At 38.9% G+C, this 25777-nt stretch overlaps 1 protein-coding gene across 5 annotated transcripts; it reads right to left on the bottom strand.

The window, feature by feature from the left end:
• Positions 1-1479: 1479 nt before the first annotated feature.
• LOC124300969 (influenza virus NS1A-binding protein-like) lies at positions 1480-25759 on the bottom strand. Of its 5 annotated transcripts, none has more exons than XM_046755505.1 (8): positions 25574-25759; positions 6524-6762; positions 5514-5692; positions 5002-5200; positions 4374-4818; positions 3529-4058; positions 3012-3403; positions 1480-2898 (listed from the first exon to the last, which is right to left on the bottom strand). In XM_046755505.1, exons 2-8 carry the CDS (start codon positions 6668-6670, stop codon positions 2334-2336), a joined length of 2457 nt encoding a protein of 818 aa, XP_046611461.1. In that variant the 5' UTR covers positions 6671-6762; positions 25574-25759; the 3' UTR covers positions 1480-2333. The 5 variants fall into 5 exon arrangements, with proteins under 5 accessions (XP_046611461.1, XP_046611458.1, XP_046611459.1 ...); XM_046755502.1 differs by lacking the exon at positions 25574-25759 and adding an exon at positions 25082-25549; XM_046755503.1 differs by lacking the exon at positions 25574-25759 and adding an exon at positions 20826-20998.
• Positions 25760-25777: the final 18 nt, after the last annotated feature.

Below are 25777 nucleotides of genomic sequence, written 5' to 3'. Positions count from 1 at the left end.
AAAGTTCGTCGTACCGCTATCGTATCGCATTCTCTAGTACCTGTTACATCTTCTTTTACGTAAGTGAGGTTCCTTTTCTATTTTGTGAAGCCACGAAAATACTTGCAATATATATCGTATCTTTATCTCTCTCTTTCTCTTTATCTTGCAGTTGGTCTGCGTGAGCCACCTGGGCTCGTACCTTATTCTCTATTATCTCTTATCTTGTCCCTTTCTATTTCTTATTGCAAGTAACTTCGCGACTGGTTGACTATTACTTACACATTGTTAGTGACTACCGCTTTATTTTATTATTTTTCTCTTCTAGAATATCTCAATGTCTAATATCGCTGTATAGCAGCGTGTTCTATTAAATGATCAATTCTTATCTTCGTTATTGAGTATTACTATTTCGCTATACTTTTTCTGAGTAATTCATATCTGTTTCTGTACCTATTACCTTTGATTAATTTATCTTAGTGAGTGTACCGCGTGAGCGACCTTACATCGCCGCATCGTCCCGCTCGTCGTTCATTTGACATTGGAGTATTGCGCCGTATCGCCTAACATCTTTTTCATTATTTTCTTCGCTAATATCGCTGATCGTAGTTGTCCGTAGTCTCTTTGGTTTGTCGTATGTTGCATATTAATTCTCTTGAATATTATTTGTCTTATCTTAAATTATCTTTCATCGTACCGAATATTATCTCTCTTTCTCTCGCACTTACCGCAAACTAGAGACTACGTATTATCTGTTATTCTCTATATCTTATAATAATTCTCTACTTGGCCTGTTTCCTTGAATTTACCTTGTAATTAATAATTCCCTGCCTCTGCTATATCGCTGATAATTCTGGTAATGCGATAACTATTACAATTTTTGTATCTCGCATGTGTCTTATAATCGCTTCTCATATTTTATGGTTTACTTGATCAATGCTTAATTTAAGTACCGTATATCTTTGTCTGTTCTGCCTATTTATCATAAAACCGTGTTAATCATTACCTTGAATCATAGTATCGCGAGTCTACGCATATCTCGCGCTTATTCGGAAAACGTTCCGTTATTTGTTAACTCTCTCGCTTAACTTTTCTCTGGCTGTAAATATTGTTAATTATCGCATCTATCGTAATTGCTGTGCAAAAATCAAGCGGTGCAAAACCGTCGTAGAACCTGATCTTACCTTTATCTATTACCTTTACCTTTACCTTTATCTTTTTCTCTAATTATCTATTTTCTGACGCATGTGCGTCTGGCGCCCAACAAATATATCCTTCCCTTCTCTTATCTCTCTATATCTAATTATTCAGGTTAGTAACTGCGCCGTAGGGTAACCGAGCACATTATCTTTTTATCCCTCGAAATTCTCGCGTTACAAAATGTCGCCCAACGTGGGGCAGTAATAAAAGTGCTCGTTACAAAGTGAACAGAAAATATAATTTCTTTTCAAGTTTATTCTTTATTATAGATAATCTTAGGGCATAAGATATTTTTTTTCATTTTTCAATTTTTTAAATGTCTTGATATAACAGTAACCATTCAATTTGGTACAACAGTCGAAAAGAATTCAGTTTGTAACCTGCTTTAATTCTATGGTGGCGTGTTAGCGCGTTTTAATTATTTCAAAAATATATTTTCTTTCATATGTATGCTGTCGTACGTGTGTGTATATATATATATATATATATAATATATTTGTATATTTTTTTTAAATATATCGTAGTCCAGTATCTACCAAACGACGAATATATAATATGAAATATTTTGCTGATTAAGATTAGGAGTGATTTTCAGGTATTTTAACATCAAATTCATAGGTACCGTTAAAACAAAGTAGACAAACGCAGGTATATTATTAATTTAAAAATACTTCCATAGTATTTTTGAGGCTGACAAATTATTGCTGCTGATTCACGTTGCCTCACAAGAGTTTCTTTGTAAACCCTATCACCCACGTAACATTAATAATTGATAGTATTATATAGTGGATAGTATTATATTATATACAAAATCTGTGGACCCAATTTTATTTCATGTTTTCCGCAAAAATTATGGAATTTTGGTCGAATAAAAATACGCAAAGGATTGTTTTACATACTGTATGGCACGGATGATGTTGAAATTTTTTTTATTTCGTTCTCGTTTTTTTTTCTGTTGAATTTATTTTACTCTCCTTACGTATAATAATAATATTAATATTTTTAAAAAAGAAAGGAAGAAAACTGTCACGTTCGCTCCTACGCATCATTCGCTCTTCCACCGCATATTAGATGCAATGAGAATAATCAGAGATACATTTATCTTTATTATACTTTCATTCATCTGACTTAAAAAATCAACAATCATTATGCATTTAGAATTCTTGAGATCCATTACTTGACGCGAGATCAGCCCTGCTGATTTTTCGATCATGTATACCATTAGCAGTACTCGCAGAACCCGTATTTACCGTAGTTCCGTTTGTTGTCGCATGCGGAATCATCGGAGATTCGGGATTTGCTTCGGTAGTAACGACGGCATCGGAACTTTTTAAAGTACCATTAGTTGCAGCAGTGCCATCACTCGATCTGACGGAGTCTTGCTCAGACTCATCCGTAGCATTTACATTTGTGTCAAAACTTGTGGTAGTGGTGTTTTTTTGAAAATTGGACAATGATTCCATTCCGGAACCATACACGGAACCATTTTTCTCGCTGATCATACTCGAATCACTTGCGTTGCTCGACGTGCTGATATTCATCACGTTCTTTTCATTACCATTCAAGCTAGGATCTGAAAAACTGTTCTGCAGCGAGCTTGCGGGTGTGTTTGTGCCGTCGGACTTTGGTACGAACGTCGTCCACTCGTTGCTGTGAGCGTCCAAATATTCGATGGAATTCAAGAAATTCTTACCAGAAAATCCGCATACTGCGTACAACCTGTAAGTACATAAAAATCTTACTATTTGCTGTCATAATAAAAATTCAGAGTAACCGCGATAGCGTATTTTTGCAATGCAAACAAAGTTTTACGTCGACTATAAAAATTTCACCTGTCTCCGACAACTGCGACAGCTACATTAGCTCTCGGTGTAGCCAGATTCGGTCCTGGTACCCAGACTTGTTCTTCAGGGTCGAATATTTCCGTCGTCGTGAGACTGTGCGTCCCAGAAGATCCGCCAACGGCGTAAAGTCGACCGCGGAAGACAGCAAGACCGCAGCCTCGACGTGCTGATATGAGAGGTGGTCCCACTGACCACGTATCTTCTTCTGGGTTGTAAATTTCCACAGAATTCAAACAGTTCCACGCATCGCAGCCACCTACTGCGTAGACGCGGTCTTGATATGCACATACTCCTGCCTGGTATCTTCCAGTTCTCAGTGGTTCGATGCTTGACCATTTACCTGTCTCAGGATCGAAGACGTCGCACTGTTTAATACCAGCCTATAACGAATTAAAGCTTGTAAAGTTCTTCTTGTATAGTACTCCTGCTCCTACAGATGTGAGAAAAAATTCAGAATATCGAGAAGAAATAGTTGTAGTTGAATTTGTAGGTATCTTTTGCTCACCTGACCATTCCATCCGCCGATGCAATAAATCTGGCTTCCCAAAGCGCAGACACCCGAATTTGACCTAGCCAAAGGAAGATTCGCAACGGCTGACCACTTCCATCCAGCCTCAGGGTTGAGAACTTCGACAGTAGCAAGTTCCGTAGAACCATTTGACCCACCGATTGCATAAACTCTTCCGTTAACGACAGCGATTCCAAATCGACCTCTGGCTTCCCTCATTCCCGACAGTACCTGCCAGGTGTTTGATTCTGGCAAATACTGATCCACAGACTTCAAGCATTCAACCCTATCGTAACCGCCGCAGACCAACAACGTATCATTCAAATTGGCACAACCAACGGCACATTTTCCTGCCTTCATTGTTGGGAGAGCACAATACAACTCGGGCTCGTTTGCAAAACAATTTTTAGAAGCTACAATTTCTGGAGTTGCCAATGGAGATGGCGATGATGGTGTGTTGAGTCGAAGTTGTACCGACAGTGTGGTCAGTCTTCCATCCAGAGTTACAATGGCCAAGAAAGCATGTTCTGGAAATGTAATTAACGTTCAAAGAACTTACAGAACTTACATGAGAAATGAATCAAAAAGACGTTAGTTGATGTTGAGTCTCTATTCTTAAGTTATGATCGATATAACTAGGATAAAGAAAAACTCTACAAGCTACGTGGTTAAATTAGCAGGCTTACCATTCAGGAAGTAGTTGCTTTGAATGATTACCTGCTTAGACGTTTAATGAATTAAATTTGAGCGGCTCAAGCTGGATTTAATATTAACAACGTCTATTTATCTCTTAAAATAACTATTAATCAGTTACCACTTTGTAAAAATAATTTTTTTCTTACCACCAACTTTACTTGCTCCTATGAGATTCCAGTCTGGTTCCAATTCTGACTCGATCCGCTCTCCGATATCTCTCGAGTAGATAAGAACTCTTGGCTTAGCTGGCTGCAACGGACCCTTCCTGCGGCCCTTGGATTGTGCTTGCGATTTCAGTGAAAGTTTTTTATAATCTTGAACAATGTCAGTATCGCTAACGTCGCCTGAAGGTAAATCCGTGCAATCTTGCAGGCTATTATCCAGGGCAAGATACAACAAGTATGTTTTTTGCGTAAGATGATCCACGGTCAAGCTGGTAGAGTCTGTCAGAGATCGCTTCACCCAATCCAATACCAAGTGGCAAAGACTCGTTCCATTCACCAATGACATTTCCTGAACAGTTTGATGCAAGACCTCGATTTTCACGCAGGGCAACGACAACAAAGTGGGGCTGCTGCAGACAGCTTCAAACTGGAAATTCGGTAACAATGGCATGTATTAGAACTGAAACCCGATTTAGTTTGGGGCACATCATTTTCGACAGAGGCGTAGAATAAAATCACGCAGCTGTCGACAGCATGTTTATAGACGCGTATCCGTTTGGCCATTTTTCAAAATCCTAACATCTGGAGCAATGTACTCGTTGTTACTCACATGGTCTCTTATGTAAGCATCGACTTTTTTTGCAAAATCCTCATTCTGGGTTATTCCTGGAAGAGCGCGAACTTCCAGACATGAACCTGGTGTTAGATAATGCAAAAGATGAGCGGCACATTGTGCCGAAACCCTCTCCATTTTCAAATGCCATGCTGCCAAGTAGACTGATTTCACCTGCGATGGTAGTATCTCAAGCCTGTAAATTTTAGATTCAAAAAATGTCAGTAATATGTAACTTTACAGTCGTTTGTGAGATATAAAAATTCTATAGAATACCCTACGTATAGTAAAAATGGTGAAGGCGGTGAAGCTCATATAGTTAAATATATGAGAGTAGTTGATGATACGGATGACAAATGAAAACAACGGACTCGTAACATACTCACCAGTATTTTCCAAAAGTATCTATCGATTAAGTAATTACACAGCATGAGAATTCAGATTCAGGTGGTCAAACAAAATTGTGCACAGAAATGAAAAGAAGGGGTAAATAAAAGTGGTCAGCTCACCTGGAAGTGTAGGCATAATCAACCAGCTTTTGCAGAGCGACCTTGTCGAATCCTCCATTCAATTTGTAGGTAACTCTGGGTTCCTTGTTCCCTTGTTTATCAGCACTGAAGAGTTCAAACAGATGCGGGGAGACTGCTGCCAATACAGCTCTGTGTCCATGAACTTCGGTACTGCCGACCTGCAGAGGGCAATACACGGCCCTAGTGTGTCACCCAACCACAAATCGTAATGCCAAAACCAAGCCAAAAACACAGTCGCGTTAACTCCAACGGGCTAATGTATATTCATCAGTTCGAGTGTTTTTAAATTTGAACAAATCTTTTTTTCAAATACCTAGTTGGCGACAGAACTGCGTCCGAGTTGCCCGCGGGCTCGTTGCAGAGCCCGACTTCTTACTTAATCCAATTTTCTTTAGTTCGATTCAAGTAAAATGTTGTAAAAAAATTGATAAGACGTTAATTTGATCAGCTATACAGAAATGGTTCAACTGATTAAGAAAGGAAAAGAAATCCCGGTACAATTTCTTGAATCGCGTTAAATTTTTTCAGCTATAATTTTTCCTACTCACAATTTGATTATAGGTTTACCGATTTGACCTCCGCTATACACTTTTACTGACTTGAGTCTCTCAGCATTTTTATTTGGCAGATTGGTAAATGGCTTCGCTGACATATAAAAGAAGAGAATAGTTGGCATTTGAATTCAGACTGACAATATGCCATAATATGAACAAGATGTATCAATTGCTTCCGCAACTTCAAATTATTGGCGGTGAGGAAGGTTTGCTAAATATTTGTCAAAGAAGTGATTTTAAGTGGAAGATCTGTGATTGAACCTAGAATCAATGGAGTAGTAATACGTTGTTTCAGACATACATCAGCTAGACTGCGCCCAGGTTTGGCCAATTATTGGAACACCGACGTTGTATAATAAATATGAATGATGGGACAAAAACAATGTTCCAATGATGTATGGTGGTCGAGTTGTTTGTTCAATTGATCCAACTTACATGTAAGACAACGTCGCAAAAGTGTCTATTTTTACGCATCATGTTTAGAGAAGCCAGCGTCAACTGAGGGTGACGCTCGTCTTGCAGTTCCAGTACAGAGTCATTAAGACCCTCCGAGTCTGGGTTGGTAGAAACTGACGAAACCATGTTGTCTTTCAGTTTAGATTTAGACTTGGACTCAACGCTAGGAGGTTCAGGCTCAAGTTCTCCCTTTTCTGCTTCTCGCTGCGATAGCTCCTCTGAAAAACAAAGAAAACGTCACAATCAGAGAAGCTGAATTACAGATACCTGAAGAATGAGGCATACTAAGAAACGGTCGAGCCCAATAAATTGTGGGTATAACTCACGCCTGGTTGGATCAAACATAACGGGAAATGGATTACTCTAAATGAAACAAATAAGGAAGTCTGTTGAAATGCAGGCCGAGAAGAAAATTCTCAGACAAGTGTCGTAAAAATAACATAGCGATACATATTCAACGTTTACACAATATTTGATCGATCACACATATAACACACATATCGCTGGCTGATAATAACCATTTCAGCTTATCACGAGAAAACAATAACGAAGCTACAGACTCACGTGTCTATCGCATCAGAATTGGACAAAGACTAGGAGTGTAAGTTCAGTGTTTTGCCTATCATACTCTTCATGTCTTTGATGAGTCTGTTAAGCTTACCCAATTAAAACGTCTTTAAAAAAATCAGCCAGATCGTACAAACGATGAATCGTCATGATTTCAATAACAAAATCCATTCATATATAACTTCATCACTATATTTTATCCATCAATAATCGTCCGAGTTATCCTGAGAATCAAGACGTGGTGCAAGAAATTACAATTGGACTATGAAATTTATGGTCAGCCGTAAGTTTTTTTTCAAGATTTAATGCGAATAAATACGGTATATAATATACAGTCAAACTTCATTAGATAGCCAGTGAGTATCCAACTGTTATCAATGTTCTCAAATACACAACAATTTTCCCTCCGTCACAATACATATATCATTACACACGCTATCTTAAGAATGTTATACGCGGCGAATCTGTGTACGTACAAACATGAGTACCTTCACGTAATAATATTAACAATGACAATTATAATGATAATAATGATAACAACAATAATAATAAGCAGCGTATAAATTTGCTTGTCTCTTCGTTTTCACGTGACTAAACTTTGTCACGGGTGTTCAGGCACGCGATCAGCCATCACGGTAAAAGCGAACGGGACGAAATGATCGGCAGACCTTGACCCAAATAATTTTGACAAAATCAACACGACCATGAAAAACGATTAGTGCTGTTCATTGGAATCACGATACAAACACATCGGTATAATTCTCGACGCGGCTGTTCGCGTTTCGGTGAGACGCGCGCATTATCAGAAACAAGAACTCGATTCACAACTTCGCATGATTGATCGCCGTATTCCATTTGGCAAAATGGCAATTTTCATCCTTTGCTTTTCAAGCTTTTACGTCGTACTAACACCGATACGTGTTATAGTTTCAATCAATCTAAAACAGACTTGTACGAGAAATCCTTCAACCTTTGATACGGAATAATAAGCGATTATGTAACGGTTGTAAACAGATTTCGCGGAATTTTCGCATAAATCACATGCCACCTTGCAATATTAGCTACAATTGACCAGAAGATTTACTCAGGGGGTTTTAGGCAAATCGTACCTCCTGTAAAGTATAAGCAATATAATACGATCATTCATTTTTCGAAGCAGAGGTCTTGCAACGGTTACTCTGCGCAGTTTTGTTTTTTTTTTTTGCAAAGTAATCACGTTGCCGCAGCGAGTAAGGAAATATGCATGTAGATAATTAGTACAATGAGCGAGGATTCTTGCGACGTAGTTTCTACTTATTTCCGGTCTTGAATGTAATTTTGTGGTTTTCGCCCAAGCAGCGTTATCATACAATCGGTATACATATCGCAGTTAGAACCGTGCTGGTTGCAAAGAATGGTTATTTATTCGGTTTATAAAAGTAATGCGAAGCGGTTTTGATTACGGTCTGCAATGCTGCTTCATTAGCTATTTGCATATTTTCTTTTGTCAGGAATAAGGTAATAATCAGCGACTGCAGCTAATGATGATAATGGAATAAAATTAGTCCGCGAATCGCGGCCGGGTCGATAAGGCTGCCGAAGCTTCAACATATATTGCGAAAATTTAACGTCTTTCGCATGGACGACGAACGACTGAAGAGACTAAAAATGATGAATCCGGGTCTCTTTATCACGCGACGATTATACGACATCGCGGTATCGCGCTGTTATTCCGCATCAACCTCGAGTTTTTACGATCTTTTCGGCAATACATCACATTACTTGACAATATTATACGGAAATAAATAGTTGAGCTTACACAATATTTTCAGACGAAGATTGCGTGACTAATTTTTTTATTTTAGTTTCATTTTAATTACCTTGTAACGCAATATCTCGATAGTTTCACACTGTGGAAAAATTCACACGGTTTACAATTTTTTTTTTTTTTTATTTTTCAATGAAAATTGTAAATCAAGATCGCAGACAATTGATATGTCCAAGTTATTCTCTCATATTAGAAAGTGGTTGGAAGAACCATAAATGATGTAAGTGAGCCACCAGTTCATTTGCGCCGAGCGAAAGAAAAAAAATATCGACAATATTACGGTGTTATTAGGTATACCACGTAACGTTAATTGAGAAAAGTGAATACGAACGGCACGAGACAACTGTTTGATCTCAAGTGACGCGAGTCTCGGTTCGTACGTACGAATATAATGTACGTTATGAGGCTAAGTTGGAGGGAGGTGGACAAGAGAAAAGAAACGATAAAAAAAAAAGAAAAAAAAAACACGCAGGTGACCTGCAAATTCGATTGGTGGGAGGAATTATTCTCCGCACTGACGACGAGATTTATATCATCAATGTCACGAGAACTAGATACAAGGCAGTGTTATCTATAGGTACACAATTTTCGTTTATGTTTGATTTGTTGATCCGATCGGGCGTGAATTTTGTTCAGCTTTTCTAATTCTATTTTTATTAAAATGAAATTTTTTTTTTTTTTAAGCAAACACAATTACCACACCACGATAATTAACATACGTACAATTTTACGACAGAAATTGATATTGACGAGAACATTTTCTTATACGTATTTTCAAATTCAACATTGTTTTAGCTGCATTAAATCAACAGAAGTGTGTTGAACTGACAAGTGCTAAGTAAGGTATTAAAACAGTGATAACATATAAATGTTTGATAATTACCATAAATGATGATTGACGAATGTTACATATACCTACTCTGGATTTATAATAATCCAGGATTTTGATTAACGGATTGACTCGATAGCGTTAATTAGATTGAAAAAGATGAGAAAAAAAAGAAGGGAGAAGACGGAACATATCGATCTTTTTGTATCAACATCGGTTCTGCAAAAGTGCTGGATTCATTTTTCTGGTTCATGCGGCGTATTTATGGAAAAAAAAAAGATTTTATTGTTAGCCTATCGGTTGTGGAGAAATTGAAAAATATAAGTCATCGTTAAAGAAAAAATGCAATAATTTATTTAATAAATCGACGTAGCATCAGATTCATCCGTCCCATATAGCCCAACTATTTATATGCAGAATTTGTGATTCTATCGTTATTTGTCCAACTCGTATGAACGACCGGAAGTTGGATCATTGCAAATTCTGACCGAACGAATACAACCGATTATTTGAAAAAAAAAAAAATAATAATCCGTGCAAAAAGCTTGGATTCATACGCTTCGAGGACCAAGATAGAGCCGCGTTTAGTTGCATGACGTTAATTTTTGCAACATAATACTCGTAAGATATAATATCACTCAGTTACGTCTTTTCGCGTAGATACACAAGTTTGTTACACGCGTATAATATGTAACGTGGAATGCGGCGTTGAGTATGAAAAAAAAGAACGATTTAATCTAGAAATAAGATAGCTTCATATCTGTGACGAAACAGTTTGAGATTTCTTAAAGATATTGAGAAACTGATACTCATTAAGTCAAGCAATTTTCCGTCTAATTTGATGTATGTATTATAATTGAAACGCTGAGTCAATGAATAAGACTTTAAAATTGAACTTTCATTTAAAGAGCGATGGAAGTTTTGATAAAATTTTAATAAAGTTTTGAAACGAGGAGGATTTTTCTTCAAGTTTTCAAAATTTGTTACACAAAATTCGAATCCAAGATGAAAACTTTTTTACAACAGCAGAAGCTAGCAGTCGAAATCCGCGAATCATTGTTTGCTATAAAATGATGATAATGTGTTCGTTTGAGAGTATAATTTATACTACGCGTCATCAATTCATGACGATCGATTAATAAAATAAATCAAATTTCAGGTATATGATATTTTTCGTAAACAGGAAGAGAAGAAAAAATTTCTTTACCAGAATATAATTATCAAATTCGTACGCAGTACAACGCGTGAGTGAATCTACACGTTTTTCTTATTTTTCAAAGTATGACTAACAATAAAGCGTATATCGCAGCAACGTATTATTCATTACCTCATTTTTGCCGTAGTTATAAACTGCTTCAAAATTTTACGTATACCATAAAAATACGGCTTAACGAGTCGTCCGTGAAAAAGAAGTGTAGAAGACTTCTTTCACGCCGAACGAATGTAATTAAATAAGATGTGAGGCGGGCAGAGATGCTGCGTCAAAGAACCGCAAAGCCGCTCTGATATTTCATGTTAAACAAAAGACGTACCGATTATGTAGCCAAGAATTTTATCTCAACGTATTATTATTTAGCACTGCGGACAGTGCGATGCTGGGTGGTTATTAGCTACGACGTAATAAGTAATTCCCAGCTGTAAACTGGTCTCAATGTCACAAGAAGGTGAAGGCGAATGGCTTCTCTTGACCGGCTCTCAATATAGTTCATTGCATACCAGATAGGTAATCGGTGTATACGGATTATCCATGTGTTTTCTAAGCGTGTGTACAAGTGTATCGAATTCGCTATCCGCGAAAATAAGTAGTTTGCTATAAAATGAATAAATAAAGAAATAAGTTTCCTTGAAAATCCCGGAAATTTTTATTTCTCATATTTGCCGTGAAATTGAATTGCGGAGAGAAAAAAAAACAGCAACGAGTGTGAAACGTTATGAAATAAAATTGAATTAACAAAAATCAACGAGGTTGGAACCGCAAATCGGTAGATTCGGTGGAAAAAGGAAAGAATGACAAAAATTCTGTTTCCTCTTGCGGGCGTTTCATAAAACGTGATAAATTAATGATATGCGTTTACTTAATTTTGTCGTTTTCTGGCTGTCGAACTAAAAATGAAGCGCAACAGCAGGATTCATTTTTTCAATACTTTTTGCTGAAAACATTCGAGCAAATTTCAATGCCCAATGAAAAATTACTGTTACTGTAAGGTATAGAATGACAACATGATGTATAATGAAAACCTGCACGACCTCGGCAGGGTTTTTGTGTTCACCACAATATCCGTAATATAGTTACGTACGTAGTAGCAATTGACACTCGAGTGAGTAATACACATATCATTAAGTGTAACTTCTTATTACGCAACTATTCGCATACACATATAATATTTGAAGCACTCGAGAAATTATCCGCTATTCTTTTTACCGACGAAAATAAAATTTAGTTTTATTTCATACATTTTTTAACAAGAATATCAGGTTCAGTCAGCTGGAGGAATGACGTATTATAATAACAGAGTTAATTCTCTCAAGTTGAATCAGTTTTGATTAGCCGACCGGTTCTATCCGGTAAGTACGAGCTGAAAGTTGAATTCTTCTTTTTTCGCCTTTCGTTCTGTAAAGCAATTTTATAAAGCGAACTGTATACAAAATCCTGCGTCACGCACAGGCTATGAAAAAAAAAGTTTACCCGGTACAAACTGCCTGTGATTTAAACCTATCCAAAATGGAATGTAAAAAAAAAAAAAAAAAAAAAAAAAAAAAAAAAAAAAAGAGATTCTATTTATAATTTTATGGGTGGGCAAGATTACCTGTCAAATAAAAATTGACGTGCAATGTACGTGTAATAGTATGATCTAAGGTAAACTAGGAGTGCGAAAAATAGAGGTTAACCATCAGTACCTACACGCTCCGAGTGTATGATGCGCGCAAAGTGAAGTAAATACCTACAGCAATATTTTTAGTACATCGGCACTTGTAAAATCTAAATATTACCATGAGAGTTACCGTATTCTCACTGAGACTGAGACTGAACGATGATGCATATAGACATTATGTAATGCGGATACTGAAATCTGGCTGGTCCAGATCTTATGTCTATGTACAAAGTTATTATTACATATATAATATTGTCGACGCAGTTCTTCATTTTTGCGGTTTAGGATCGTATTATAGGCATGAGTTGTTGACTCGCGGTCGCGCTGCGGAAGGATTACGTGGTAAAATTGCGCGGAAAAAGAAGCTCCCACTTTGGCGCAAACCAATTTGCATTATTTTAATCGTTATAAATTACGAAACTTCATCGAAGCTCGACGTAAGTTTTCGGTTTATTCGTGCGAATAATGGATGAAAAAAAAAAAAAAACAATTAGGGACACGGAGAACAGATTTATATTTTAATTAAAATTTTCTGCCGATTGCTTACAACTAATTGCTGCAGAAAAATGGGAAATTATATATAAATGCCAATTTCACTAAATCACTGCTTAGAATCGAGTATTTGAAAAAGTTTTTACGTCTGTTTAATTTCAATTTATTAAATCGCGGCTCTAGCTTGTAAAACAGTGTATAATTTGTTTTAACATCGATTTTTTACTTTGCAATTTGTTTCAACGATTTTGATTTTTTTTTTCTTAAAATTAGTGACTTCGAGATCAGCTGTCAGTACTCTGGTTTATCGATCAAGGAGTAATTTATTGAAACAAACGTTTTTGAGCAGACCCAAAGAACTTTTCGCTGTACGCCAATACTTACTGTTAGAGTGCTTAACACGAAAATGCGTATTGGTATAATGCATAATTCGAAGGTAAGAATGTTTCAAGCCGGAAAATTTTATTACCTCCACGTGCCTAGTTGTCTAAAATCTACAAACGCGTATATCAGTACGAACGTGATTTGATTCTCCCAAATATATGAAAGCTTCTCAACGACCTCGCATATAAACATGACGAAAAAGAAAGAACGAGGAATGAAAAACGAATTAGAAGATACGAAGTGGCACGATATGTCGGCGAAAAGCTTCTGCACTGTGTTAGAAAAAGAAAATCCATTGTGAAAATCCCCGTACGATTGCCAAGTGGCCTCGGAACTTTAATTATACTATATGAATATAGGCATGAGCAAATTGCGTTCAACTAAATTACATTCGACAGGGTCTCTCAGAGGAACTAATATATTATGATAAGACTATCGAAGGAAATATTACACGTAATATACATTATACATGTATTCCCTCAAGCGAACGGCCACGGTACGTCAATTTGTGCGCAATTTGTTTAGAATTTAATAAACGTGACCTGCCTCCATTCGTATGACGTAATAAAACAGTGTCCAACTGGCCTTCGGCCAACAACCGGGCACAAATTTCCTGAGACACTTGCTTACACGCCGTATAATTGTACTAGGTATATATATATATATTGACAGAACAATAGATATGGAAAATCAACAGTTGACTATTATCATCATTTCTGCTTGGATTCTTGAATTTTTCTTTTGATGGGAATGAAATCAATTAGTAAGAAATTGTAGCAATTAGACAGCCTTTAACTCCAGCATAATCACCCGTAAAATTGATCTAGTGATGCACGGAAAAAAAAATTCAGCTCGTGGAACTAAATATTAGATAGTTACTTGTAAACAGTTCGTCGAACTAAACGTTCTGTTATTGGAAGAGCACTGCATGGTTCGTATAACTGACTGTTAGTCAGCTGTCATAGCTGTACGTTGTTCAGCTCTCTCAGCTAAACAGCTTCGTTCGAAGAGCTAGACCAGAATTTTTCGGCTCCGCTCACAGCGCTTATTATTAAATAGTACAATTATATTGCTATTAGTAGTATTTTTCATCATTATTATCATTATTTATTCAGTGTCATTTACATATTTGAATGGACTATTTAAACAATTCTCTATCAACTGTATTTAAATCATACTCATGAAATTTGAAGGTTATGAAATATGTCAACGCACCAGAGCACAGCGCAACTTACAGCTCTTAGAGCAAAACCATTCAGCTGTGAGAGCTGAACAACTTGCAGCTATCAGAGCTGACTAATATATAGTTGCTGTAACTACAAGATAGACCGTAGAGTGCGTATAGTTACTGGAGCTGTAGAATACAGCTCGCCGAACAGAATTTTTTTTTCCGTGTGTATTCAAAAATAAGATGCTTCTCCTCCTCCATCTTTCAGTTGCCAATTTATCTTCCTCCGCGATGGAAAGGAGGCAAGAAGTAAACGAAAATTACACCAAAGCACAGAGTGGATGCATATAATAAAGGGTCTCGAAAGAAGGAGAATCGTTAGAATTCGTTTGAAAGAAAAAATAGTAATGAACCGTGAATACACGTGCGATTGTCATGTACGTACTTGCTTATCTGGCCGAATAATGTAAAATTTTCAACAGAATTATCTAAAGTTCTACAAAAGGAAGTTAAGAATGATAGGAACGACGTCCACGAGGCAATTTAACGATTTCCCGCATATAATATAACGCGAAGAAGCATTTTAGTCGTCAATTGTTGATCTGTTAAGAATGACTAGCAAGTCCAATAATGTATAGTCTGCTCAACAATTTTGCCATCGACTTAATAATTAGCCCAATTATTTCTGAACACTGACGCTGCGTAAATTCGTCTGACCGGTGAAAACTGGAGATGACAAGAAATTAATCTGCAGATTTTGATCGTTTCAGCAATCTCCATAGGCGAGCGGAAGTCGAATCCAATGTGATTCATCAGTCAAACAGAAACCTAATAGAGGTCCTATCAGGACTTGAAATTACGCAACCGCTGCAGTCACGCTCCGTAATTTTTCGCTGTGAATATAACTGGTTTAATCCGACCGAACAGAGAGATATATCCGGGGATTTGCGATTGGTCGAATATATACCTGGCTGATGTATAGAGAACTGTGTCCTTGATTGAACGCGTAACAGGAGTAAAATTGTCCGTTGTAAAATGCTGGGAAAATCGGGAAAAAAGCGACTAGTGTACATGTATGCACCTATTGAATATTATCGCATCTGTATAATTTTGGCAAAGTTATCCGACGTTGAAATTTTCTTGTGTTTTCATCTCTTAAATTGAACAACTGCTGTGTCGGTAAAAATTTATCAATAATTGTGAAAAACATTAATTTTGATCATGCTACCCATAAAGTGCTGTAGTCTTTTTTTTAAACCATACCGATGTGTCGGAAATATCGTCCGTTTTTCACTTTGAGAACAGAAGGCTTACGTCAAACAATTACTTACGATGATTAATATACATATGCGTAATCGTTGTCTCTCGCAACTGCTTAACGTAAGCCTTCTGTTGTCGAAACGAAACAAAGACGATTTTCCCGTTATATATATACACGTAATTATTGTGGAATATTTGCATTCGCTTTGTACGGTTCGACGTAAATCTTCGCGTCTGATCGGCGCGTCTCATCTCGAAGGGTAACTACTTTGTAGGGGCATTCCTCCCGTAATCAAAGGCACCCGTACATGTTGTCACATGTTGCGTAGGTTCGTCCGACGTGAAGAAAATTTGTAGGCGCGTGCAGAGTCAGCATTGGCATTAGCATCAGCATTAGCATTAGCATTAGCATTAGCATTAGCGTTAGCGCTTTCCTTGTTCGTCGTCGCAAAGTCGAGGAGGCAGCCCTCGCGACGAGAATCGACTGCAGACCAATTGGCACGGTTACACGACGATCTACCTCGACGTCTATCGTGAATGCGGTCAGTGACTCTCTATAATGGGCTTGGCAACGAGATGCTTAGAATCGAAACGACGACGGTTCCTTCAATGGCCTACACACGATACGACGAGCTGGCTATCTGTGGAGATCTAAAGAGTACGCGCGTGTCGGTGCATCCAATGCACGATCGACGGTGATACGGATGATAAAAAAATAAATAAATTAAAAAAAAAAAAAAAAGATATAATCTAGGTGAAGAAACATGAAGAAAGTTTGACGCATATTGTATGCATGTGTCGATGACATTGGCGAAAGCTGAAGCGAAATTATACCGTCGTGTGATCCCGGAGAACGGTGTGATTTCATCAAGTTTTATTACTACGATCAATTATTATTATTATTATCCTTACTGCATTCCCTTTCATTTTAACGTTGTAATAACAATAATTACAAGGAAAATAGGATGCCAAGTCATGGGGAAAATGAAAAGGTGATGGAGAAAAAAATAAAAAAATACTAGAGCACTTGGCCAAACTGTGGACTGTGAGGCTGGGTTACGAGACCTCCTAAGGAGAGGACGACTGTTAATACAGAAGGGAATAAACCTAACCGCGTAAGACTCGAGAATATTTAATTTCAAGTGATGTTGAGTATTTGCTTTCATATTCTGGCTGTATCAGACTCCTCAATTAACGCGTGAAAGGCATGTAATCAAATGACGTACAAACGTGTATTCGTCTCTGTAAGCAAAGAGCGTGATTATCATACTTTTACATCTAATCGTAAGTGTAACGTATGTCAGAGGTGTTGATGACTTGCAGACAAGCGTATGTACATATAATACAGCGATTAATGGGGGTACTTGTGATTAAAATACCAGTCTGCGCGTCGCTGGCGGTTCGTTTTTTCCTCGTCAAATCTACGTGGGATTGTAATTCGTAAGGATAACGTGACAAATATGTGTTTTTGAAAAAAGTTGTTACCTCACACAACTCTAGAATTGTTTGAATTTCAGTAAACCATTGATGTAATATCAACAAAATACAAATAAATTTTGCAAACTAGAATTGTTCGGAATAATTTTAAAAAATGCAAGGTAACGACGTTTTTTAAACTATTTTGTCGTTACGTTAGCGTTACTAACGATTCAGCCAGGTTGAAAATCTTTGCGTGATATTTTCACTCGTTTCTAGAAAACTGCGCCAAACATATACCTGCGGCGTGTGAAAATCTCGAAGTGGGCGAGAAAGAGCGAGAGAGATTTGAGGGGAAAAACGAAAAAGAATGGATAAGAAAAGAAACGGGACAGTAAGTCGTTAGGGGAAAAAAAAGGCAACGTAGTGTTGCAGACGAAGCTGGATTCTTGGTAGAAGAGAAAGAAAACGATTTGGAAGCTAAAAGAAGCCGTCGACGGAGTGCGGGAAAATCACGAGGAGTTAAAAGAAGAATAAAAGAAAATCCGGCGCTCTCTATTCGATAAATATAACCGGCATTCCAGCCTCTACACCTGTTTCATCTACTATTATGGATTTGGGGGCTCGGCCGGTCTGCCCACGCGTCAAAAAGCCGTCCTAATATCCGCACCGGTTCGTTCCTTTCTATTGGCAAACTTAGAGTACACACTAGGAATTACGTCAGCAAAATCTACATCCACTGAATACATAGATGCAGGCATCCATAAATCGCACGTGTCGTATAACATCGATTATACGCCAAAAGGAACGAGCAGATGTGTGCAACGAATCGAGACGTGCGTACGATGCGAGAAGTCGGTTCTTTGCCTGGACGATCATAGTTTCCGTTACCCGCTTCATCGCTGCGTAATTTGTCGTCAATGGGTGGGGGTGAAAAGTAGGAGGGTCAAAAACTAGAAGGGCCACGATATTGGAATTTTTTTAAGAAGCCAAAACTTAATTTATAATTTTTAACATACGTTGAAAGGCGAGAAATATATAAAGTGGTTATAATGTAGAATGCCAAAATGTAGAATCGTATACATTTTTTAGATTTTGTCGTTCTACGTCTTGCCCTTAGATAATTGTCGACTTTCTGTATTTTCAAATTTCCGTACGTGGACTTTCTACAATTTTATAATTTTACGAATTAGACTTATGCATATTTGAAAATTCTACATTTTGGCGCTTCAAATTTTTTACCCCCACTCTCGTCAACGGTTATAGCAGACTATTCTATTACTTATCTCCGTGATCAAACATTCGCCTTGCAATCTACCAGGATATTATACCCGGACGATCTCGAGAGCAAATATTTTATTATACATATATCTAGCGGTAATTCATTCGAATCGAGACTCGATATTGACCATCATTCGAGGTCGTGAAAAGCAGCGGCGATTGATTGGATCGTAATCTTGTTATACGGCGTCGAAATTCGTTAGTTAATTTAAATTTTGCATCCATGTTTCAGCTGCGTTTCCGCAACACTCGTCGATCAGCGATGGTCGTATAATATCTGCCAGTCGAGATCGTATTACGTCATTTTACAGGCTGATACACGTGGCTTGCGAACTTGACAATTTATGTTCAACACGTGGATGTGCCAATTGCTTCTCGGCGATACGACTGGCGAATCTTACACGCTATTACGAGGTGAAGTTCGCGCTACGAATGACGGCAAGAAGGTCGTTGAATGGAAGAAACCCGAATCAACGCCCGCGACATGCGTAAGAAATTGCGAATAGGATGTTAAAAACTCGTGGTTTTTCTGAACTCTTACGCGAACTGGATCATGAATACCGCAAATGCCATAATGTGACTGATAATCATGTGCTCGCTAAAGACGATAGATTATACAGATATCGAAAATTTTTATTGTTCATTGTAAAAGGATTGCTGCAAGTTTGATAAATCATTTGAGAAATATCAATCTTCGGTTCCATATCAATAAGAATACCCACAATTTATACCTCGAAAATTGATTGAGAAATTGATATTAGATTAGATTTTTGCATATATTTTTATCGTACGTACAACTTTCTAAACTCTGCCACGGCTGCAACTGTTTTTTTTTTTTTTTTTTTTTATTCCTTCTTTTTCGCCGCCTCAGCAACAGCTGGCAAATATTCTCTCTCCGTTTTTTTTTTTTTTTGCGTTCACATCCACACGCGTCGACGTATTCTCATTTTTTTCTTCTCCTCGTTCTCGTCTTCTTCCGCAGCTTAGGAACAACGAACCGTTCTATTTTTCACCGGATAAAGCAACGCGGCATTTTATAGCATCAATTTAGATACGTAACTAATTTTGCCTCCGTGTTTACACGCGAGATGGAATTCGCGATCGATTCACGCGCACCGCTATCAGTGCACGTGGATTTCCTTATCAACCTTTTGTTTATTCAATTTTTCAACGTAATGTAACAAGCGTCGCTCGATTCATACGGCAATGCGTATAGTGATTCAGGCTCGAATTAAATCGTGAAAATGATCGTGCGTCGTCCGTGTTCTTCCGTTTGATTTTTATAACAGATCAAGATACGCGATGGCGGAGAGACAGAGTTCTAATCAGAAACATTGTGTTTGGCGAGCGGAGTAAGCGTTTGAGTATTGTAATTTATGATAACCGCACGATAATCATCACGTTTTCCGTCAATTCGTTTATCGAAAATTTCAAAGGATTCGAGATCAAAGCCGACGTGATGCGAGCAGCTGTTGCTGCAATCGTCAATCAAGAAATTGAGCAACAGAATCACTCGACAACGGTACCTGTATGAAGAATACAAGATTACGCGGTATCTTTGCTCCAGTTTTAGCTTTTCACATTACATACCTGACACGTAGTTCGGATTAAAAGTTTAACGTACTATTTCAGCTGTTGTGTACAACATTCACAGCGTAATGTTCAACAACCTACCCGTGTGCAAGTCGTAATTTACTAGCTCGTTAAAAAAGAAGGTAAAAGAAAAGTAAAAAAAAAGTCGGTACATACTCCAGTCTACTATCTTTATCGAGTACGCCGAACACTTTTACAGTAGAAGGTTATAATCTTTGCAAGAATAACGGATTGCTAGCCAAAAGCTGTACATCGCTATCGTGACAATTAACATCGTCGGTAGCAATTGTCGCAATCTTTGCCAATTACCGTATAAACTGACTAGTTTGCATCACGTTCACTTATAAAATATTTATTGTTAGAGGTATGCCGCGTATCAAATTCGCATGGTATATAATGTACCGTAATCAAACGAAAACAATATCTGAAAAGTTCCCGGTCCGAACATCGATTGTGAATTTTATTTCTGAAAAATGCACGCGCAAGCCCGAACAAATTTGGATGAAAAGTTGATTATCCGACCGCGTGTACAACGATCCATGATCCACGTGTTCGAACATCGAGAACGAAAAGAGAAATGCGAATCCATGTAAAATTTTGATAAAACTTACCACCAGGTTCGTCAAATGACGACAAGACTGGAACGAGGTGCGGTTGGTTCAAGAAAGACCAAATAATTCATCTAACACTCGACTAGCGGAGGCCGGGTAACGACAGCCGGTCAATTTGGAAACTTTCGGAGCCGAACGAACGAAGAGTTTCTCTCGACTGGCAACGTGGTCCAACCGGCACTACGGTTTGCCCCTCGCTCCCCTTCCCTAACCCCACCATCCCTCTCTCCTTTGCCCAGAGCGAGAACCTCCGACGAGGTAAACTGGATTTGGGGCGGATCAATACGCGCGAAACAAGGACGGCGAATCGACGACGACGACGACGACGGAAGGTTCTCGACGAGGACGAAACTTGGGGGGGGGGGGGGGAGGGGCGACGGACGAGGAGGTGGAAGGAATAGGAGACCTGCGTGCGAAAATACCGTCGCGTCGTCTGCAATGTCTGCGCGATGAGTAGAACTCGGGAGTCTCGTCTGATCCGGGAAATCGCAGACGACCGATTTCGTATCGTCGCGAAAAGAGCGAAGACCGCCGACCGTCGAGACGATTCTTGTTGCCGGTCTCCGGTCGGAATGTACGCTTGAAATTGCAATTTTTCAATGCCATGAATTTTTTTTTTTTTTTTTTTTTTGCACCATTGGGGGGTGGTCATCGGTCCAAATACAGAATTTAGAACGGATTTTGCATTAGCTTTTTCCAGCATCTTGAACGTATGGAGAAATTTGTTTTTTTCAAATAAGTAATCGCCTGTTTAGAAATTTTTACTAAAAATCGTTAGAACTGGAGTTGGAGGAAATTTAATTCTTTGCAACTTTGGTTGCGACAATTTTTTTTTCTACCATCGATATTTTCCGACTTAAGGGGGTGCCCTGGTCAATTTCTACGTTGACGTATGTGTCTTCGAATTTTTGAATCACAAAAAAGGGCCAAACAGCTTCATTCTATATAAAATTCCGAATAAAATCAATGTAAGTCATTTTGATTTGACGCAGAAATAAAGAAATGGCATGGATTCTACGAAATCGCGATACAAATTCGTTTCTTTATTGCTGCGTCAAACGAAAATGTGTTGGAAAGTTTTTGTTTCGAATTGCGTATAGAATGGGGTTGTTAAGTCCTTTTTTGCAGCTGAGATACGTGGACTTTGATATTCGGAGGTACATACGACACGTCGAAATTGACTTGAGCACCCCCTCAAACCGTAACTTCAAAACGGCCGTAAAAGCTACTGCATAATCTGTCGATATTCTGGATTTAGATCACCAATGATCCTCGGTCAGCGATTTAAAAAAGAAAATAATGGTATCGGAAAATTGCCATTTCATATGTTCTTTTCGTACATAGCGACTGGGCTAATCCGCGTCTCCTGGGCACGCAAAACTCAAGCTGCAATAGTGAAAGCGTGAAACATACGGTACTCTTGCAGAGAAGCCGAGCAATGGGGGCTGTTGCGTCGCAAAATCCACTACTGTCACACATCTCTTTTCTCTGACTTTCGCTAGGTCCTTCAACGTCCGATCCTTCCTGCTATTCTCTCCCTTCCAAGTACCTAGCTGCATTTTTCCGACCACATCCTGCACTTTACGAGTTTTGTTCTGGTTTCTTTCCACCTTCTCCCACAATCTTGCCTCTCCCAAGCTCTAATTCCAAAAACCAGTTGTCCACGCACCTACCAAGAGAACAGACGTATCCATAACTCTACGGTTCAATCCAACTTTATCGGTAAACTTGTACAATATATCCGTTATTCTGTCGATAGCTATCAACTTCATGTCAAACCTAACCACCTATAACTAGTTAATTCGCGTTGTAGGAGTTCACGTGGCATCCAGTACGAATGCACTATAGGGTACGCGTGAACAGGGGCTAAAACGGCTGCGATAGATTCCGACTATCCGGCGTGTAGATATCATTCTGAAATTTTTTAGTAGACGCGCATGGATGCCGCGGAATCTTCCGAACGGTAGCTGATCCGGCGATGGGTATTGACGGAAAGGAAATCAGGAAAACTTCATCAAACTGAGAGAAATTTTATGGAGAGGAATATCTCTGGTTCGAATGTCTGTCAAATTTACTTCGGCATGTATCGCGATCATGTATCAAGCAGCAGAACTGTTCGGATAAATGACTAATTGAATATCTTACAAGTATTTATTACGAGGCATAACATTGTGTGTATCGTATCGCTTTCACGTTGTTGCGACGTATGCAGTTGTGTAAAAATGAGTAGATTTGTCAGATTAGTTTCATGCTAAAACTACCGTTAGAGTTTAGGACTAGACCGTTCGTAAAATTCTAACAATAAGTACGGGCACTTCGAACCCGGTAATGACCATGGCCAGGTCAATTTTGTAAAATTCCAAGGACGGATTAGCCGAACCCTAGCCAGGTCGATCCGTATCGCGCTGTCCGGCAGCTGCAAATAACTTTCGAAATAGACAATAAATCAAGGCACAAGAATTTCCCCAACACGTGCTTTTCCCATTTTAGAACATTCGGTTGGTCGACAGATATGGACGGCAACCAAGATGGACAGCGTGGGCATGAAAGGGTCGCTTATTGTTCGATTTTAAAAATTTACCTGATCCTTCTCCCACCTTTCATGCCGTTCCTCTAAACTTTGCACCAAGTATAAAATACCATGCATTTTACTCACTTACGTCTCCTGCCCTCAAACCAAATTTCCTCCCACTCCGACTATTGCCCACAACTGAAATATTTCGAAAATCTAACGTCCGTCTAAAACGATCTTCTCGGTGGTACAGACTGGCACCATCGTCCTGAAACTTGAAACTAAAGATCTTTAGCTTCGGGAATATCCAACACGCTTCTTTAAATCTATATTCTCGATAATCATCCATCTAAACTAAACCGCCGGTAACTCAACGAAAACTGTATCTCTACAACAAGTCGATTAATTCTAGAATATATTTTTAAATTTATAGTATTTTTTGAGGCAATCAATATCCAACCCACAAAGTATCTATAATCCTTTGATTAGAATTGTAGGAGTTCGCGTTGTGCAAGACGCAATTTCAATAATTGCGACGCGGACGCGTGAACATACGATATTCAATTATGTTCGAAATCGATTAATTACTTGGTATACATACGTAACTATAACATTTTTTGATAATTGCGGGTCGATGTATAACAACATCTGATTTGTTTGCAGTAAGCAGGATTTGAAAAACGGACTTTAGAAATCAGGGAATCTCGCGGAATTTTTCACCCCGAATTCGGTCGCCACTCTACCGGCTGCAGGATGATTCGATATCGTGGGCCCGTGTTTTTCCGTACCTCCCAAACGCTTCGAACCTTTTATTTTTAACGACCTCTGCCAAGTTTGAACGTTCACGAACAAACGGAATTAGGGGGCTTGATCATTTTATTACAGGTATAACAACGAGCCAATGCTGCAGTTGTCGATGTGCAGATACGACGGTTGTTTTATCGATATGCCATTATATTATACTTTCGGAAAGGTCGAGGTTTGTTCTTCTTAAATTCTGCCCTCCTACAGCTTGACTAAACGGTATCGTTTCTTTGCTCTCGTATCGACGCTCCTTAAGAGCCTAACAATAAGCCTAGGCTTTGGAGCATTCGATGTTGACACGGAGCTGGTTACAGGTCGGAAATTTAAGTTCGTCCAACGAACCGAAAACAAATATGTAGCTTACCATCGAAGACTCTGAATCTCTTTACACCCACCAATGAACCGACCTCCAGTCAGATGATTAATCGTGCGCATTCGTTTTCCAAATTCTTCGAAGAACGGCTTGAATTTGAAAGCATTTCGTGGAAGGCGTATTCCCGGATATGGAGCCCGTTAGTCAGGGTCGGGTGAATATAACTTCGAAATATGTTCCCGACTACCCCCACGTGTTGATGTATGCGGTAGGCATGTAAGCAAGTACGTCGGTACTTGAATAAAACCGAGCGATGGATGCGAGGGTCGGTTTGTTTGCTTGTAAATATGCGCGTAAGCAGGTAGGTAGATGCAGTCATACATGTTTGCTTACCAATTTATCTCGTTGTGTATAATATGATGTATTAGGATGGACAGAGGACGATTGGAGAAGTCGAGAAGTGGATGATCCAACGCGATACGTAACAACGACGAGGCTCGGATATTCGCTGGTAGAAATGCAGCGGAAGGAAACCTTTTCCTCGCCGTAAACCCTAAAGGCTGCTAGTCTAAATCGTATTTGCAAAGATATAGGTATTATAATGGTTATTGGATTAAGATATCTTACCTGTGCGATCGATGGGCTTCGTTCGCAGTGGCATATTACTCGTTCCGTTGTCGCGACGGGTATAGATACGAAGCCGAGTGCGAAAAAATGACTTAACTATTTCACTGCGGACGAAATAAATAACGGAACGCAAAATTCACCCACAAGGTTACCGATGCGCGTTAATATACTTTCCAAAACGAACTGCCGGCTTTCAAACAATTGGACAATGCGTGACGCGCTCCTCTCAGCGAGACTCGTGACGATAAATTCGATTGATATTTGAAATTCACCGGGGCTCAGAGGTATAAAGGCGAAAGTATATCGAAGCCTACGACTCGACGCGTGTTTGCGGCAACGTGCGAGGCGTGACGAGACGAAACACCGTCCCACGGTGTTTTTCTTGTTACCTTTGTCAACGACGACGTTCGGTCCGTGTACAGAAGCGGTTAGAATGCATGATTCGAATCGCGGGTACGCAATATTTACGCACGCCGAGCTCGCTGGACGTACCTGGATTTTCTGAGGTGGTTAATTAAGCCCGGCTGGAGTGCGCGATTCGTTTACTGGCAAAATTGATCCTCCTTCACCGTCAGAGCTCCATGCTGTTCAGTCGAGGTCGTATCTTGTATTATTGACATACATGACCACGCGAGGGTGTGATAATTGAAGGCCGACATAAACAGTTTACGCACGTCAGGTTATTTACTCATCGCT

The sequence above is a fragment of the Neodiprion virginianus genome, chromosome 3 (genome assembly GCF_021901495.1).
Source record: "Neodiprion virginianus isolate iyNeoVirg1 chromosome 3, iyNeoVirg1.1, whole genome shotgun sequence".
NCBI classification, from domain to species: domain Eukaryota; kingdom Metazoa; phylum Arthropoda; class Insecta; order Hymenoptera; family Diprionidae; genus Neodiprion; species Neodiprion virginianus.
Note: the sequence above shows the minus strand (reverse complement) of the source record. Positions and strands in the feature narration are given on the sequence as shown.

What these genes read in the sequence shown, in the direction of transcription:
- LOC124300969 (XM_046755502.1), bottom strand. Translation starts at nt 25,115, where the DNA reads ATGCCACTGCGAACGAAGCCCATCGATCGCACAG. An exon ending in GATTATGCCTACACTTCCAG is followed by an intron (nt 5,201 to 5,513) that starts GTGAGCTGACCA and finishes TAAAATTTACAG; the next exon opens with GCTTGAGATACTACCATCGC. An exon ending in TCGGCGGATGGAATGGTCAG is followed by an intron (nt 3,404 to 3,528) that starts GTGAGCAAAAGA and finishes AATTCGTTATAG; the next exon opens with GCTGGTATTAAACAGTGCGA.